At 36.4% G+C, this 16005-nt stretch overlaps 2 protein-coding genes across 3 annotated transcripts; one reads left to right on the top strand and one right to left on the bottom strand.

Moving 5' to 3' along the window:
* Positions 1-4858: 4858 nt before the first annotated feature.
* On the bottom strand, positions 4859-11494 carry LOC132037826 (polycomb group protein FIE1). Of its 2 annotated transcripts, none has more exons than XM_059428462.1 (13): positions 9493-9925; positions 8293-8358; positions 8082-8204; positions 7653-7733; positions 7336-7428; positions 7128-7203; positions 6365-6444; positions 6193-6264; positions 5862-5921; positions 5679-5775; positions 5327-5390; positions 5177-5236; positions 4859-5092 (listed from the first exon to the last, which is right to left on the bottom strand). In XM_059428462.1, the coding sequence occupies exons 1-13, from the start codon at positions 9700-9702 to the stop codon at positions 5029-5031; spliced, it is 1146 nt and encodes a 381-aa protein (XP_059284445.1). In that variant the 5' UTR covers positions 9703-9925; the 3' UTR covers positions 4859-5028. The 2 variants fall into 2 exon arrangements, with proteins under 2 accessions (XP_059284445.1, XP_059284446.1); XM_059428463.1 differs by lacking the exon at positions 9493-9925 and adding an exon at positions 11201-11494 and having other exon boundaries at positions 4864-5092.
* A 1620-nt stretch (positions 11495-13114) lies between these two features.
* LOC132036316 (uncharacterized protein At4g22758-like) lies at positions 13115-15342 on the top strand. Its single transcript, XM_059426631.1, has 3 exons — positions 13115-13242; positions 13397-14031; positions 14900-15342. The coding sequence occupies exons 2-3, from the start codon at positions 13800-13802 to the stop codon at positions 15070-15072; spliced, it is 405 nt and encodes a 134-aa protein (XP_059282614.1). The 5' UTR covers positions 13115-13242; positions 13397-13799; the 3' UTR covers positions 15073-15342.
* Positions 15343-16005: the final 663 nt, after the last annotated feature.

Raw genomic sequence — 16005 nt, 5'->3', positions numbered from 1 at the left:
TTGGTACGTGCAAATCTACTTTGACGCGGATGTGGCGTCTGTAAATCCGTGCACCGTCGTGAAATGCGAACCTCCGACAATAAAAAGGGACGTCGACATTGAATGTCTTGGTATGTAAAAACGGCCCGAATGAAATAACATGGAGACATGAAAATAACATAACGAGATCGAAATTTGAAACATGATCATGAACATGAGTACATATATATATAACATGTGTAAAGTATCGTGAGTAGGGAGAGTAGTAAATATAACCGACAACATGGTGCGGTACTTGCGTCCTACCCGGCGAACACTCGTACCTTGCCGGGGACATGAGATTTAATAATATTATGAAAGGATCCGGTCATTATGAGAGATCGTCCTAAGCATGGGTGGAGCGATCCTCATCCTACGGTGGCTACGTAGTTTCGAGGGCATTTGAAGCCTTCTCGTAATTAAAGCAACTCCTAAAAACATGAACATGTAAAAATAAGTGGCACTTGTCACCCATGGTTTCATGAATCATAACTTGCTTGTACGTGGATATCATGAATTATAACTTACTTGCGTAACTTGTAAAACATAGTATTTTCTTGAAAATAGCATAATATATCTTAAACTAGCATGTATGAACCCATGGAATGGGATATATGGGTTTTTCATAGATTACGGACAGATTCTTAATAATCATAAAGAAATATTAAGAACTCAATGATGGAATTATAACAATTCATACATAATATAATCATGGACATGGACCTGGGTTATCATGCATGGTATAGAAACCACAATTTTCGTAAAGAATCATAATCTATGGATTATGAGGCGTGAGAAGAACAATGGTGTTCCCACACGTAGATAGTAACTCTACATGCACTGCTAATGCTCCAAACTTGAATTAAAGAGTTTAACTTTGAAGAAGATTTCCAAAATCTTGAATCTTGAACCTTGAGATGGGTTTTCTTGAAAACCCTAGGTTAGGAATGATGATTTCTTGTTTAGATTACAAGGATATATATATTAGAATAGGCTTACCTTAGTGTTCTTGATGATGAGAGAGAATAGAAGGTCGTTCTAGGGCTTGGGGGTGTGAAGAATGAAGTGAAAAAGCCTTAAAACGAAGTTTTAAAATTCTTTGTCGGACCCATTTTACGCCTATTTTACGGCCATAAAAAATTTTACGGACCGTATATCCCACCGTAAATCAATTACAGTGATTTGGGCTTTCTGGACCAATTTTACGGTCTAAATATACGGCCCGTATAATTTTCACGGCCCGTATATTCCACCGTAAATCGGCATAACACTGTTTTAGTAAAACGGGCATAACTTTTTGTACTGATGTCTGTTTGACCTCCATAATATACCGTTGGAAATATATTTCAAAGATCTACAACTTTCAAGAAGGAAATTTTCCCAAATTCCTTACAAATTTTTCCGTATACGCATTTTAATTGAGACATGGTGCAAACTCACTTGAAAACACGCTCCGTAAGGTAGCTTTCGACTTTCCTTTGCTCAAAGACTCTTCTCATGTCTTGATTGGGTTTCAAACACCATTTATACACTACTCAAATTGGGTTCATTATACCCCAGTCTTATGAGTCAAATCTTAGCCCGAATGCACGAGGTGTTACAATACATACATGCTAAATACAAGTCATGCTTTCATGAAACCATGTTTACAAGTTATGTCACAAAAATCAAGGGCTTCTTAGCCAACTGTATCATGTTCATATTTTTGAGAGTTGCACAAATTACCGAGAAGGCTCAGATAGCCTAAAACTACGTAGCCACCGTAGGATAAGGATCGCTCCGCCCAGTTAGGACGATTCCTTAATTTTCCACTGAATGGATTCCATCAAGCACGTTACACCTTATACCATGACAAGGTATGAGGGCTCTGCTGGTCCGGCGAGGTACCAGACTCCACGTATCCACGTGGTGATATCATGTTGTCGGTTTATGCAATGCCCTCCCTACTTACCATGTTTTATTCATGTCCAGGTTTTCAGTTTCACTTATTATCATGTTATTCCATGTCCCGTGTTATTTCTTTCAGTTGCTTTACATACCAGCACATTCAATGTGCTGACGTCCCCTTTTATTGCCCGGGGGGCCTGCATTTCACGATGCAGGTACTGACTTACAGGACGACGCATCTGCTTAGTAGGACTTCGCACTTATCAGCTTTTTGGGTGAGCCCCATCTCTTCCAGGGTTTAGACATTTTATTATTTATTTATTTATTTTCATGATAAGATGTGCATTTAAAGGTATGCTGGGGGCTTTGTCCCAGCGGGTATGTTTTCATGTTCAGACTTATGTTAGGGGTTTCATAGACTAGACATTTAGTTATGTTATGTCAGACTTTCGGAGTTGTATAGCCATTTTTGGCTCATTCATGTTATTTCCGCACTCATGTTTAAACAAGTATTTTTATTAAGTATTATGACTTGTTACGTTTTATAAAGGCTCATCATGCATTCACGTTATATTCCGCTCATGTTATGCCTCATGATGATTCAGCAAGCCGTATGGTTCGCTCGGTCACATGCAGTAAGGCATCGAGTGCCGTGTTTCGCCCAGGCCATGGTTCGGGGCGTGACACTAGGGCCCAAATAGTGTGCACAAAAACTGTGGCCTCAGGCCCAAGCAATACGTATGCATAAACTGTGGCCTAGGGCCCAAAAATACAGATACAGGTGTTCAACATTAAACAATTTACAAGACTAAGATCGGCTATAGGCGATGACATGATAATCAAGCTTCGATTATGGAACTTAAGCAGATAACTGATCATACACTGACTGAGACTCATGTGATGTCAATACACAAGTCTATAATGATTACGTACCGAGTTCATGATATTCAAAATGATCGCCATGAACGAATTATGAAACTATAACCCTAAAAGATAATAGTTCTACAACTATTCAAGAAAATAGGGCTAAATTGTATTCTGAGTCAAATCACTGATAAGCATGAAGAATGAGGCATAGGGAGAATCATAAAAATTCCCTAACGTAGATAGTTAGCCTCACATACCTTAACTGCTTCACAATCCATAATAAAAGTCTGAACGTTGAGAAGAATCCCAAAAGCTTGTGTCTCAAACCTTGAATATGGGTTTTCTTGAAAACCCTAGGTTAAGAACAATGATTTCCCTTTAATATTCATGAATATATGTTGGAATTCACTTGGAATGATTAGAATAAACTTACCTTGGTATATTCTAATGGCACGGAGAGAAGAACTTCGTACTAGGGCTTGAAGAATGTGAAAAACTGATTTTTAGAAACTAAGTGTCGTATTTATACAAGTCCACGGCTCGCCCGGCAGTCTTGCTTCGCGAGAATTTAGACGCCGAGGCCATGCGGGGCGCCACAAACCAAGAAAGTGAGGCTGAGCAAGGATTTTGGCGAACGGACTTTTCGCCTCGTGCGCCTTCCGCCTCGCGAGGATTTTGGCGGAGCCCCGGACGCTCTCGATGAAATGGCTATAAATTTTTGTATAGATGTCCAGTTGACCTCCATAATATACCGTTGAAAGGTATTTCAAAGGGCTACAACTTTCATGTTTTACGTTTTCTCAAATTCTTAACATATTTTCACTAAATCGGTCTGGAAGGCAGACCTACCGAAAACTTAGCCGATTCTATCGAATCTGAGCACCCCTCTATTAGCCATTTTGAGACGATCATATCTACTTGATCCGCACTCCAATTGGCCTGATTCTTATATGCCTCGAAAGGTATTTCTATGTACTACAACTTTCATTAAGGAACCTTTTCCAAATTCCCAATGAATCAAGGTGTTATAGTTACCCGAAGTAGGCCCCTCATCCACTTTCGGAAAACGTTCAAACCTTCAAATTTCCTCTGAAACTCTAACGATACGAGTCTAACCTTTATTTTAAGATACGGGGTGTTACATTATTGATGATTATAACAAAAAAAGATTCTCCGATGATGTCACTCCTTTTCTCCCTCTGCCAGCGATGGATCTGGCCAGAAAACGTTTCTCCCGGGATGTCTCTCTCTTCTTTCAAATCTGCCGTTCGAATCTGATTAAGAATGTGACATTAACTTATTCTGAGTATGAAGATGAACTTGGGCCAGATCTGGCCATTTAAATCTGATTAAGAATGAGACGTTAGAGAGGGAAAGAGAGAAAGGGTGGAGAGAGAGAAATTAGTGTTGACAATGACACAGATATGGGCCTCTTCGGGTAATAAATAAAATATGGGCTAAAACGGGTAATAATTTTGCACAAATAGGCATACAGTGTTATTTTCCCTATTTTTTTTTGCGACAACAATTCGAAAAATTCTTAAAATTTATTCAAAAACGAAGTAATCGCTAAAAGGAATTACTAAATATACTTAGAAAGATAGATATTACTCGTACGAAACTGGTAGAACAAGGTAACCACCCAAAAGTCATGTTTGTAGTATGTTTTGTTACTATAGTTAAAGAATCATGCAGGTCGGATTTCAACACCAACTTATGTTAAGGTTTCTTGATATTCTATTGTATTCTGCCAGATCATTAAGTTGGCCAAATTGAGCATCTTAGATTTTTGGCATATCTGCATTTATGAGGTTTCTTCATATTGTATTGTATTTTGCCATCAGTAAATGGAAACTCATTATGTTGGCCAAATTGAGCATCGTTTATTTTTGGCATAAACTCTGCATTTCTGAAATACGATTACATTTAATTTACTCATATTCACACATCTTAAGCACTGTTTGTGTCCTACCTTAAACCTATTGCAAGCATGAGCCAGTACAAAGAATAATCTAGCACATACATAAACTTGGACGCAGGAAAAGTTTTTTAGCATGCCATCAATTCAAACAACAAACTAGGTCAATTCAGACAACAAAGAAAGATCAGTATCAACAACTTAGCAACAATCTAAACCTACTCAAGGACACACTGAGTTTTGGCCACTACCAAAAGCTATAATTACAGCATTATGTCCAGCACTAATAATACAAGTTAATTCACTGGCACAGCAGGAGACAGATGTTCTATTCAAACTCAAGATGTTGCTACCACATCCCAGCGCCATATAGTCCCATCTTCACAGCAGCTAAGTATGGTGCTGAAGAATAAAGACATAAGTGGTTAATGCACAGATCACAAAGACATACGCAAAGAAGCAATTCAAGTGATTATGGATCTTAACCTTCCATCGAAAGACATGGCAGTCTGTCTAATTGGTAATTTAGATTGAACATGAGATAACCTGCAAAAATCAAGCACAAACACTTGAAATCCAAAGCATTAAAATGAGGACGATCAGAAACTAGGGAGCAGTGCATGGACAGAGATCAACCTTGCAATCAGAGTTGGTGGGCTGCTCTGTAGGTCCCAGACAAAGATCTTCCCTTCTCTATTTCCTGTTAGATAAAAGGTCAAAGGGTGAATTCAAGTTTGCTTGGAGAAACCAGAAAATGGATCGAAAATTTTTTCCTTTGTATTCTACTGGGGCTAATATTAGATAATCTTGATTACCCTCTGGGTTACAAGTTACTTCATACCACACTTAGCAACACCAGATGGTCTTACACAAACAGTAACATTTAATTCCAGATTTGAGCATTATCCAGTGATCAGCCCACAAACAGAAAAAATGTTGAAAAAACTCGTTAAGCAGATACAAGATTTTGATTAGCACTAAGAATTACCTATAGCTGCTGCTTTGTAGTGAAAATCACATGAAAACTTGATAAACCATATATCGCACTCTGGGACAGGATACTTTTGGAGGATGTCAACGGTGCCCTAAACGTAGAGCAATATACATTAGGACATTTTTCTATTTAGAAAATATTTATCAAAAAGACAGTCCCAAACATGACTAGACTAACCTCTCCAGGAGACTGTTCTTTCATCTTTGGTTCCCATAGTACAATTTCATTGTCAACACTCTAGTATTTCCAACAAAATTCACAGATCAGTACAGGTAAAATATGAAAAGACCATCTGTGGTCAAGAAAGAAAGCTATGCTATGTTTTTCCAGAGGTTCCCAGGTTATTTTGATTTCCCCTCTCTGAATTCAGAATAGTAAATATATCCCAAGAAAGGAAGCTAATGCCAATCAAGAATTCATACAGCAGAACAGTTTTTTTATAGGTTCATATTGCAGAACAGTTGGAAAAAAAGAAATAACTCAGTAGTAAGCAGGTCAATCCATTTACCTTGGACAAGATAAAATCACCAAGCCATCTGTTACAGTCAACGTAGTTGTTATGGACAGAAGCTATGAATATCTGAAAGGATTAAAAGGAGGTTACAGCAAGAAAAAATCTCCAACAGAACTTTCAGAAGGAAAAAGGCAGGGAAGGAGATAAGCAACAAGAAAATACTCACTGGAAACTGGACATATTTTGTGGGGAACTTGGAAGGAAGATCCGTCCAAGTAAACGATTTCTCAACATATGTCCAGAATTCTGCAGCACAAGCAGTTCATAAGAAAAGAAATGTCAGCTCAAATATATGTTCCATCATTTTATGTTTTCAAACTTGTGTAACCACTGAGCACCAATGGAATAGATGATGCAATACAAATCTGATCCACAGTGAACACTACATCCTCCTAACAGTAAATGGGGTAGTCTAGCTAACAAGCACTGACAACACCAGAATTTGTAAATGTCTAGGATAACTGCATGCTGATTCATATTTCCTTCTAAGTAGTTGGTGCATTAATAACCACAATTGAATCTTTGAAATTATTGACTTCATTTCAACACTTGTAACCGAAGACAGAGATATCCTCATAGAAATATCTGCTAATACATTAATGTATTCCATGTTGCAGATTGGGTGCAAGTCATTCATTTAACACGTCCAGGCAGCCGTGTCAGGTTCAGAATATATAGGCTACAAGTCATCAAATCCAAAAAAGTAAAGGCATGCAGTAAGCACAAAATGAACATCATTCAAAAGGTTCTGGGGAAGCCTGGAAAACATTACTAATCACAAATTACTCCTCTAGAGATCACCCGTTTTTCTCTTTTTGCAAGTTTTAGTAGGTGATGATACTTAGTTGTATACCATATGTCATTTCAACAATATATGTGAAACTGAAAAGAGTTACAGAATTTACACTGAAAAGAGTTACAGAATTTACCTTTCATTGACCAGATCTTAACAGTGTTATCCATTCCACAGCTAGCAATGCGATATATATCAGAAGGATGGAAGTCCTACAACCATCACAAACCAGAGGACAAGCTCAAAATCTTAGTTCCCAGTATTGTTGACAACAGATGTGAAAGACATTAGTTTGCCACCAGTTCCATTGTTGGAGTGGGACTGCAGTTAACAGATCAACTTACCACACTGAGTACTTCATTTCGGTGCCCCCCAGCACCAGCAAATACCAAAATGCATATTCCAGTATGAACATTCCACAAGCGAACCGATTCATCCTGAAACACTAGTGATCATTAAAATATGCCATGTGAAACAGTTGCAAAATTGACTGATAGTCTACAGACATCTTGTTTCATTTTACAGAAAAAAAATTTTCCTTTTTGAGGAAGGGTTAAGAAAGAAAGAAAGAAAGAGAAGTTTTCCCATTTTAGAGGAAAATAGAATTTTCCTTTTTAAGGAATGGTTAAGAAAGAAAGAGAAGGATACTTAAGGAACATACTTTGCTGGCTGATACTACAAGAGATGGTTTCAGGGCTTGAGTCCTAATTTCGTTTATTGAGTCTCCATGCCCAACAAAGCTCTGTTCAATCATAAACAGGTAGATTAACAAAGGTGAATAGACACATGCTATTAAGTCAGCATGTAACTAGTTTCAAGAGCATGTTTCAAGAGCAGCTTTATCTTTCAAGTTTGTATTGTTAATACAACTTAACATGGAACTAATCATGACTGAAAACTTAACTTGTTCATATCATGATGAATAACATGGATCGGATCATGGAAGAAAGGAAATACTTTAGTGTTCAGATAAAGATTAATTAGATGGATGTTACAAACTCATTTGCAGATATTCATTATTTATAACTAAAGAATTAGCTACTTTTGTTTAACCATGTAAAAGGCGAATGAAATATTTCATGTACAAGACCTTGTGTATCTTCTCATTGCCAGCATCAATAACACGGAGAATTCCATTTATTCCTCCAGCCACTATCAATGGATTCCCGTCAATATTGCAAGCCCAGCTTACAGTGTAAAAGGATTCATCTTTCTGATTAAAAGGCCAAGAGCTTTTCTAAGCATACGAGATGACATATGTAAAGTACAAATGCAACAACTGAGAACTTGCAACTTCTTACATCTTCATCAATATAAGACTGCAGCACAGCAATAACACCACCTTCGAGACATCGGTATACAGTAACCTGATGAAACAACAAAAATTTAAAAACTTATGAGACTAAGCTATCGGCAATTGGCATACAGTAGAAATGCATACTGAAGCTAGCACTCTGATTCTTCTGTAATTATTATCTTCTTTCAGTTCCATATTATTGTACAATTCTCAGATGACATTATCTACGCCAAGAAAATACACCTCATTTACAAAAGCATGCATCTTTCTGAATGCTGAATTTATCTTAAGCAATAAAAGTTTTGCATCATGCATAACCCTCAGGTTTGATAAGAAATACAACAAGGTATATAATAGCATAACTCCACAATGTTAAGAGATAGTACAAGATTTACAGTTTATACCCAATTCTGAAAATCATTATCTTTAGCATGGACAGTGTATAATAGTAAGGTAAAGCATATAAGGTAAGTTTGAACAAAGCTGGCCCACCCATCCTAAGTGCATAAAGACATTTTAGTTTGTGATGCATCAACGAATCTACCAAGATAAGCATAAGAGCAATTGTAGGAAACAAAAGAGGTCCTTGAACCATCAAAATTAAAGCAACTTGCAAGTCAATTTTTGGCACATTTCAACTGAAACGAGCAACAGGTGAGCTAATATCGACCTTACAATAACAACAACAACATACCCAGTGTAATCCCTCAAGTGGGGTCTGGGGAGGTTAGAGTGTACGACCTTACCCCTACCTTGGGAGGTAGAGAGGCTGTTTCCGATAGACCCTCGGCTAATATCGACCTCGAGGCATTAAAACAAATAGACAGACCAAGATGGAAACTTTTTTTGATGCTTTCTACCTAAATAGTACATCTTTTCTGTATCACATTACCAAGTTAACAAGTAGCAGTAAATGCCCAAAATCACATGTGTTCTGTACTTCTCAACCCTAATTGAAAAGCAGAACAGGAAACACATCGTAAAAGAATGAAAAAAATTTAAACTTTCATACTAATTCATGAAGCCAACAAGCACAAGAACAACAACAACATGCTTCATAAACTATGACGGCAATCCTTCCTTTTCATTTGAGAATCCCAATTAATTTATTAATCCCGAAGGTAACACACAAATCGAGACCAAACCAAAAATCGGTATAATTTTACCAATCCCCTAAAGGAAAAAGGAGAAGGAGATTAAATACTCGATTCCCGCCGACAGCAGCAAAGAGATTGAAGTAGCAAGAGTCGATGAAATTGAAGACAATGGCGTACAATGGGCGCTTGTCTTCTTTTTTGTTGTTGTTCTTCTGCTTGTTGCGTTCTTCGATTTTGTACGTCATTCTGTATTTTTTTTTGTTGGTCGGCGTTAGCGATCCCACCATTGGCTCACACCCTATAGGTATTTTCGACATTGCTGTCTGCTTACTCTGGCGCCGCAGGTTAGAGAGGACAGAGAAACTGGAAAGAGGACGTTTTTCTCACTCATTTTATAACCCTCTACCTCTCCCTCTATTTTCCTTTTTGGCCAAATTTTTAATATTTAGATTCTATGCTTGGTTTAGTAATAATTTTTGTAAGGCAATCTAATAAATTTATAATTTTAATGAAAAAGAATCATTCAGTAATCATTTTTGTGTAAATGAGGCTAATTATGCTTTTTATTGAGCAAAGAGATTTCGAAGTAGAGAGAGTCGATGAAATTGAAGACAATGGCATAAGGTCCGCTTGTCTTCTTTTTGTTGTTTTCTTCTGCTTGTTGTAATCTGAACTGTCTGATTAATTAGTTAACTATCATATGTCTAGATTGTTTTGTTGGGTCTATCGGTTAGCGACTCTTGGCTACCTCCCATAGTGTATTAAGGTCTACATTACTCTCTACCCTCCCACACCCCACTTGTGGGATTATACTGGGTATGTTGTTGTTGTATCACCTGTCTAGATTATCCGTAACACTTGTGGAATGGAAACCGCGACAAATCCTTAAAGTATGAAAATCTTAAACTTCCATACTAATTCATGAAGCCAACAAGAACGAGAACAGTAACACCAATACTTCAACCTCAAACTAGTAGTAACAACAAAACCGATAACCACTGTAATTCCACAAGTGAGGTCTGGGAGGGTATAGTGTACTTAGACCTTACCCCTACCTTGGAAGGTAGAGAGGTTGTTTGTTGTTCTATCAAGAGAAAGCATATCAAAGCAGGTCAGAAAAGGAAATAACAGGAGACCTCAAGACAAATACTAAAAGAATGAAACTTTAAACTTTATACTAAATCATGAAAAGCTGCTAGCTGGCCTGGCGGTTAGGCGCTGAACATTTCAAGCCCCGGAAACAGCCTCCTAGAAACAACAACAACATACCCCTGCCTTCCCCGGACCCCGCGCATAGCGGGACATTAGTGTACCGGGCAGCCTTTTTTACTAAATCATGAAGCCAACAAGCACAAGAACAACAACACCAATGCTTCAAGCTCAAGCTAGAAGTATATACTCAAATCAGACTCATGAATTCTTGCATATCAAAGAAAGCACTCTCAAAAAGGTCAGAAAAGTTGGATTCTCCAAAAATGCACTACTAGTAGTATATGCTCAAATCAGACATTTTTGAATTCTTGTAACATCTCTCAGCCCTAAATGAAAAGCAGAACTCGAGACAAATCCTAAAAAAAATCAAACTTTATACATTTTACTAAATCAAGAAGCCAACAAACACAAGAACAACAACAACGAGCAACCCTTCAATCTCAAACAACTGGATCGTCCATACCCGTACCCATTAACCCGTTTCAATCCAGAAAGCTGACATAAAAATCTCTTTAAAAAAAAAAAAAAAACTCAGCAGAACAAAAAAAGATAGAATTTTACCAAACCCCCAAAAGAAAAAACAAGAATGATGAGATTAAATACCCGATTTCCACCAACAGTAGCAAAAACATTGAAGTAGTTAGCATCAATGAAGTTGAAAACAACTGCATATAACGGCCTTTTGCCTTCTTGAAGTCTATTAGTAACTCTATACTCTTTTTTCTTTGACGGTGTTAAAGATCCCACCACTGGTTCACAACCTATAGGTACTTTCGACATTGTTGTCTGTTCACTCTGAGTAAGTTTTGGAGACCAAAAACTGGAAATACTATGTTTTTGTCCGTCCAGCAAAGCCCTTTTTATACACCTTGCTGTGTCTGATTTATGTATTAGTGTTCATTAAATTTGGATTGGCATAAAAAAAATGACATAATGGGAGTATAAAGTACTTCCTAACTAATGTATTTGAGAGTTGAAATTGTGTTTGAATATAAAAATGCAATTAAAAATTTGTGAATAGAATTTGAATATTCCTAAAACTTATTAGTCTACTTGAAATGGCAATCCATAAGAAAACGCTAATATTAAGATCAGTTAGAACAAGATTATTACCAAAAGAAATTACTGAATAATTTAATAAGATAGATGTTAGTGTTATGGATGGCGTGATACCGAGTAAACGAGTATATCATGTAGATGGAATAAGGTTCTCTTTGAAAAGTAGTTTTATCCCATATGAAAAGTATTTGCTATAGCTTGAGGAATTCCTATACGGCAAGTATATTCAAGCCCGATATGTTGTTGTATTTTTACAGATACTTTTTCTTATCAGATTTTATTATGGAATACATAATTTTCTAAAGAATTTGTCATGATATACCTGTCCATGCATAAATATCACAAAAAATGGATACTTAGTATTGACAATAGGTCTGAAAAATATTTAAATTACTAAATTTAGATATTTGTACCTTGTCGAAGTAACATACCATCACATTTATGTTTGGAATAGATTTCATTTTGAGAGAGTTGAAAACACTATTTTGTTGAAAGGTTCTAGCCATCTTCTATTTCTCAACGCGTTTTTTTAGTCTTTCAAATTTCATATTTCACGTTTGAAGTTGCAATAGTGGGTGATTTGATAAGAAGTTACTTATTTAAAACATTTGTTAATATTAATTCAAAAACTTTAAACCAAATTAATGGATAAACGGGGCTAGATTCTATGCTTGGTTTAGTAAACAATATTTCTAAGACAATCTAATAAATTTATAATTTTGATGAAAAAGAATCATTCAGTAGTCAGTAATAGTGTGGATGAGGCTAATTAATCTTAGCTGATCAATTAATTAACTATTAGCTATCTAGATTACCAATAACGCTTGTAGAATACAAGTTATGCAACCGAACAATGTTCCTAAATTTGCCATCCAAAATCAATTCCTAATAAAAATTCTTAAATAGAAGAAGTTAGAAATATTTTAGACTTTGCAAGATTTATAAGACATCACAATTGGAAAAAAGAAGTCACAACAAGGTAGGAATACAACTCTGTCCATTGATTGTTTCCCTATTGATTTATGTCCAAGTTTAAATATAGTTATTTTTCAACGAATTGATATCCTCTAAATAAGGGTGGCTTCCCTATTGCTTAGAGATCACTTCTACAGAGTAGTTATAGTAATAAATTACAGTATTATCACTTGCAAAAATAGAGTATAAGTAACAGTATTTTATATTTATTAAATTAAAATATTACTAACTTAATTAAAATTAATACATGAATTTTAAGTTTAAAGTAATCATTACATGACTAGCCAACCAAATTGAACCTAACCAAGCTTTGACCGAATTTTAATCGAATCAAGCCGATCTAAATTTTAACTGAAATCAAGTCATGCTCAGCCAAGCTAAATAGCCACAAATTGAGCCGAGCTCCTCAGTACCCAGGCTTATTCATAGTTATCTTGTCCTACTAAAATTCAGAATAGGTTCGTAGTCATCTTGTCCTACTAACATTCAGTGACAGTTGGATAAACGCAAGAAACAGCTTGTAACATTCCCAGTAAAATACCCAAAAGATATTAAAATAAAGCAAAAACGAAATTTCATGCCGTTGTCTATGTGGAAAGAGTCGGCGGGACGTACCACACTCTTCTCAAGCTCACCAACGTAAAAATAAAATAAACACCTACACCCAAAAAACAAAAACAGAAAAACAAAAAAACAAACATCTCCCCATTCCCTTTATTTAGCAACAAAAGAATCAGAATACTCCCCACATCCATAAACAGAGAGAGAGAACAAAAACCCTAACCCTAACCCCAAAATCATCCTATATAAAACCCCTCTTCTTCTTCTTGATTCCCAAACCCATCATCCATCTCTCTCTCTATAAATCAGGAATTGCATATTTTTCTGTCCCAGAAAAGTTTTGATCTTGCGAATTGAATTGTGAATGGTAGAAATCCTAAAGAATTTGTTAATGATCTCCCCTTTATCTCCAAAAAGGGGGATCTCTGTTTCTTCTGCTTTCTCCTTTGGATCTTGCAAAGAAGGCTGGTACTTTCGTTGCCTTGGCCTTGACCCTTGAACCCATTTCTTGAAACAACACAAATCTTCAATTTTTTCCCCTGATTTCTTTTCTTGGTTTAATTCAAATTAAAAAAAAAAAAATTGATTTACAAAACAAAAAGACAAGATGTTGCTTTACAAGGCAAAGAAGAATCAAAGTGGAAAAGGAAAGAGGCTATTGATAAGCATAACGGTTCTTGGAAGTGCGGGTCCGATCCGGTTTGTTGTTAATGAAGAGCAACTTGTTGGCGATGTTATTCATACTGCTTTGAAATCTTATGCTCGTGAAGGTCGCCTCCCTGTTCTTGGTTCTGACTTCACTAACTTTGTCCTTTATTGCCCCACTGCTGCTACTCAAGGTAATTATTAGTCTAATTAGTATTTCATGGATCTAGACTAAAATTTGTGTTTTTAACTAGTGCTGATGATCAAGTTAATGTATTCTGAAATGTGTCTTTTTCAGATTTCTGTATGTTAGGTCTTAATTTGTTTTCTTCTGTAGCTTTGCTTGCTCTTATAAACAAGATTGCATTATCTGTAATTTTGATGATGCGATTTATTTGTTCAGATTATGTTTATTAGTCATAAAGTTTGCTCTGTGTTCTTTGCATTTGGTTGCTCTGCTCCGACCAACATCTTTTTTTGCGTCTTTAGCAACTTTTTTTCCTAATTTAATTGGTGAGTATCAGGTTGGGTTTGCTCAAGTTTGTTGTTGATTTGCTATAGCTATAGCTAGTTTCCTGAAATTTATGATTGGTTGGTTAAAAATAATTGATCTTTTGCTCAATTTTTTGCCACACAATTTGCATTTGGTAGAATGTATGTTCATTTGGTTTTACAGAGATCAAGGTTCATTGTTCACACATGTATAGCATACTAGGTTGCCTATTGTGGAAGTGCACTAAAATGCTTTTAATGTACAATTTTGGTGTTTGATGGGGGGTGAAACTGTTGGTGCAATGTATATGAAGTGTTTTTTGTCTGAGTTTTTGTTTGAATGTGGATGAGTATTTTGCATTTGGTAGAATGTATGTTCATTTGGTTTTACAGAAAGCAAGTGTCATTGTACAAAGATGTCTATTGTGGAAGTGCACTAAGATGCTTTTAAATTTCCAACATTGTAAAATTTTGGTGTTTGTTGGGGGTGAAACTGTTGGTGCAATTAGTATACGAGTTTTTGTCTCGATGTGGATGAGTTTTTTGCTTATGCTTATGTTGTCATTGCAGCTTTGAGTCCATGGGAGACCATTGGATCGCTTGGAGTTCGTAATTTCGTGCTGTTCAAGAAGGCATCACAGGCAGTTGACGACGGAAAACAGTCAGCAATGGTTCGAAAGGGAGCTGGAAGCTGGAAGGCATGGTTTAATAAGTCTGTCGCTCGCAAGATAGCCTCTCACTGATTGAGATGGGTTTAATCTTAATCTGTCGCATATTACGTGTTACATGCGACCTAATAAACAGTTATGTGTTTTCTATAATTGCTGTTTAGTTCTTGTTTGTGTTCAATGTGTTGTTTTCTTTGAACCAGTTATAAAGTTCTGTTGGTGTCTCTTTGATTCACTGATAAGTCTAGTTCCTCTGTTATTGTTTCTACTACTGGAGTTGTAGTATGTGGTTTAATTAAAGCTGGGAGGGGTTAGTTCCAATTTGATGACTGATTCTTGTTGGCATTTTGGTCCTTTTTGTTTCATTTTGCATAATTGGAACGATAGTGTTTGTCTATGTTTTCAACCCCTCTACTCTTATTCGCGTAGGTATTCTTTATGTAATTTGAGAATTTCAGTGTTTCTTGTCTTACAGGAGTATAACTTCGATGGGTTTCTGGATCTCGAGATTAGTTTAATTTCTCTGGCTTGGAATAATTAAAAAAAAAATATTAGAAATAGCTAATTTTGGATTAATATAAATGAAAAGTAGGTTCTAGGGTGAGTGACTTTAAATTGCTTGTTCTGGTGCCGAAACAGGGTATGTTGCAGCCATTGGACCTTTAATTGGAGTTTCCCATGAAAAAAAATTGAAAGTTCGGTACCTTTTTTATTTACGTGGTGCTTCTAGAAGAGTCAAAACCAAGAATATCCCTTTTCTTAGATGTAAATATCATATGTGAAATTTCATTATATTATCATGGAGCCATCTAAAAGTCTAAGCATAAGCAGATATAAAAAGCTACTAATACTCCTGGTACGGAAAAGAGATCAGTGCGGCAATCTACTAACCCTCTCGAACCCACACCCTCCTATCAAGGGTTATGAGCTTGACAAGCTGAAATTTCGCTTAATCAACTCTCCCCAAGACTTCTTAAGCCTATCTCTCCCTCTCCTCCGTTAACTTCT

The sequence above is a fragment of the Lycium ferocissimum genome, chromosome 11 (assembly GCF_029784015.1).
Source record: "Lycium ferocissimum isolate CSIRO_LF1 chromosome 11, AGI_CSIRO_Lferr_CH_V1, whole genome shotgun sequence".
In the NCBI taxonomy this organism is placed as follows: domain Eukaryota; kingdom Viridiplantae; phylum Streptophyta; class Magnoliopsida; order Solanales; family Solanaceae; genus Lycium; species Lycium ferocissimum.
The sequence above is the reverse complement of the archived record's forward strand: the minus strand, read 5'-3'. Positions and strand labels throughout refer to the sequence as shown.

Excerpts from the sequence above, each read along its gene's own strand:
- LOC132037826 (XM_059428462.1), bottom strand. The coding sequence starts at position 9,702 with ATGTCGAAAATACCTATAGGGTGTGAGCCAATGGTGGGATCGCTAACG. Across the intron at positions 8,359-9,492 it reads CTGCTGTCGGCGGGAATCGA|GTTACTGTATACCGATGTCT; the intron begins GTATTTAATCTC and ends TTGTTTCATCAG. Across the intron at positions 5,391-5,678 it reads CTACAAAGCAGCAGCTATAG|GAAATAGAGAAGGGAAGATC; the intron begins GTAATTCTTAGT and ends TTTATCTAACAG.
- LOC132036316 (XM_059426631.1), top strand. The coding sequence starts at position 13,800 with ATGTTGCTTTACAAGGCAAAGAAGAATCAAAGTGGAAAAGGAAAGAGG. Across the intron at positions 14,032-14,899 it reads CCCCACTGCTGCTACTCAAG|CTTTGAGTCCATGGGAGACC; the intron begins GTAATTATTAGT and ends TTGTCATTGCAG.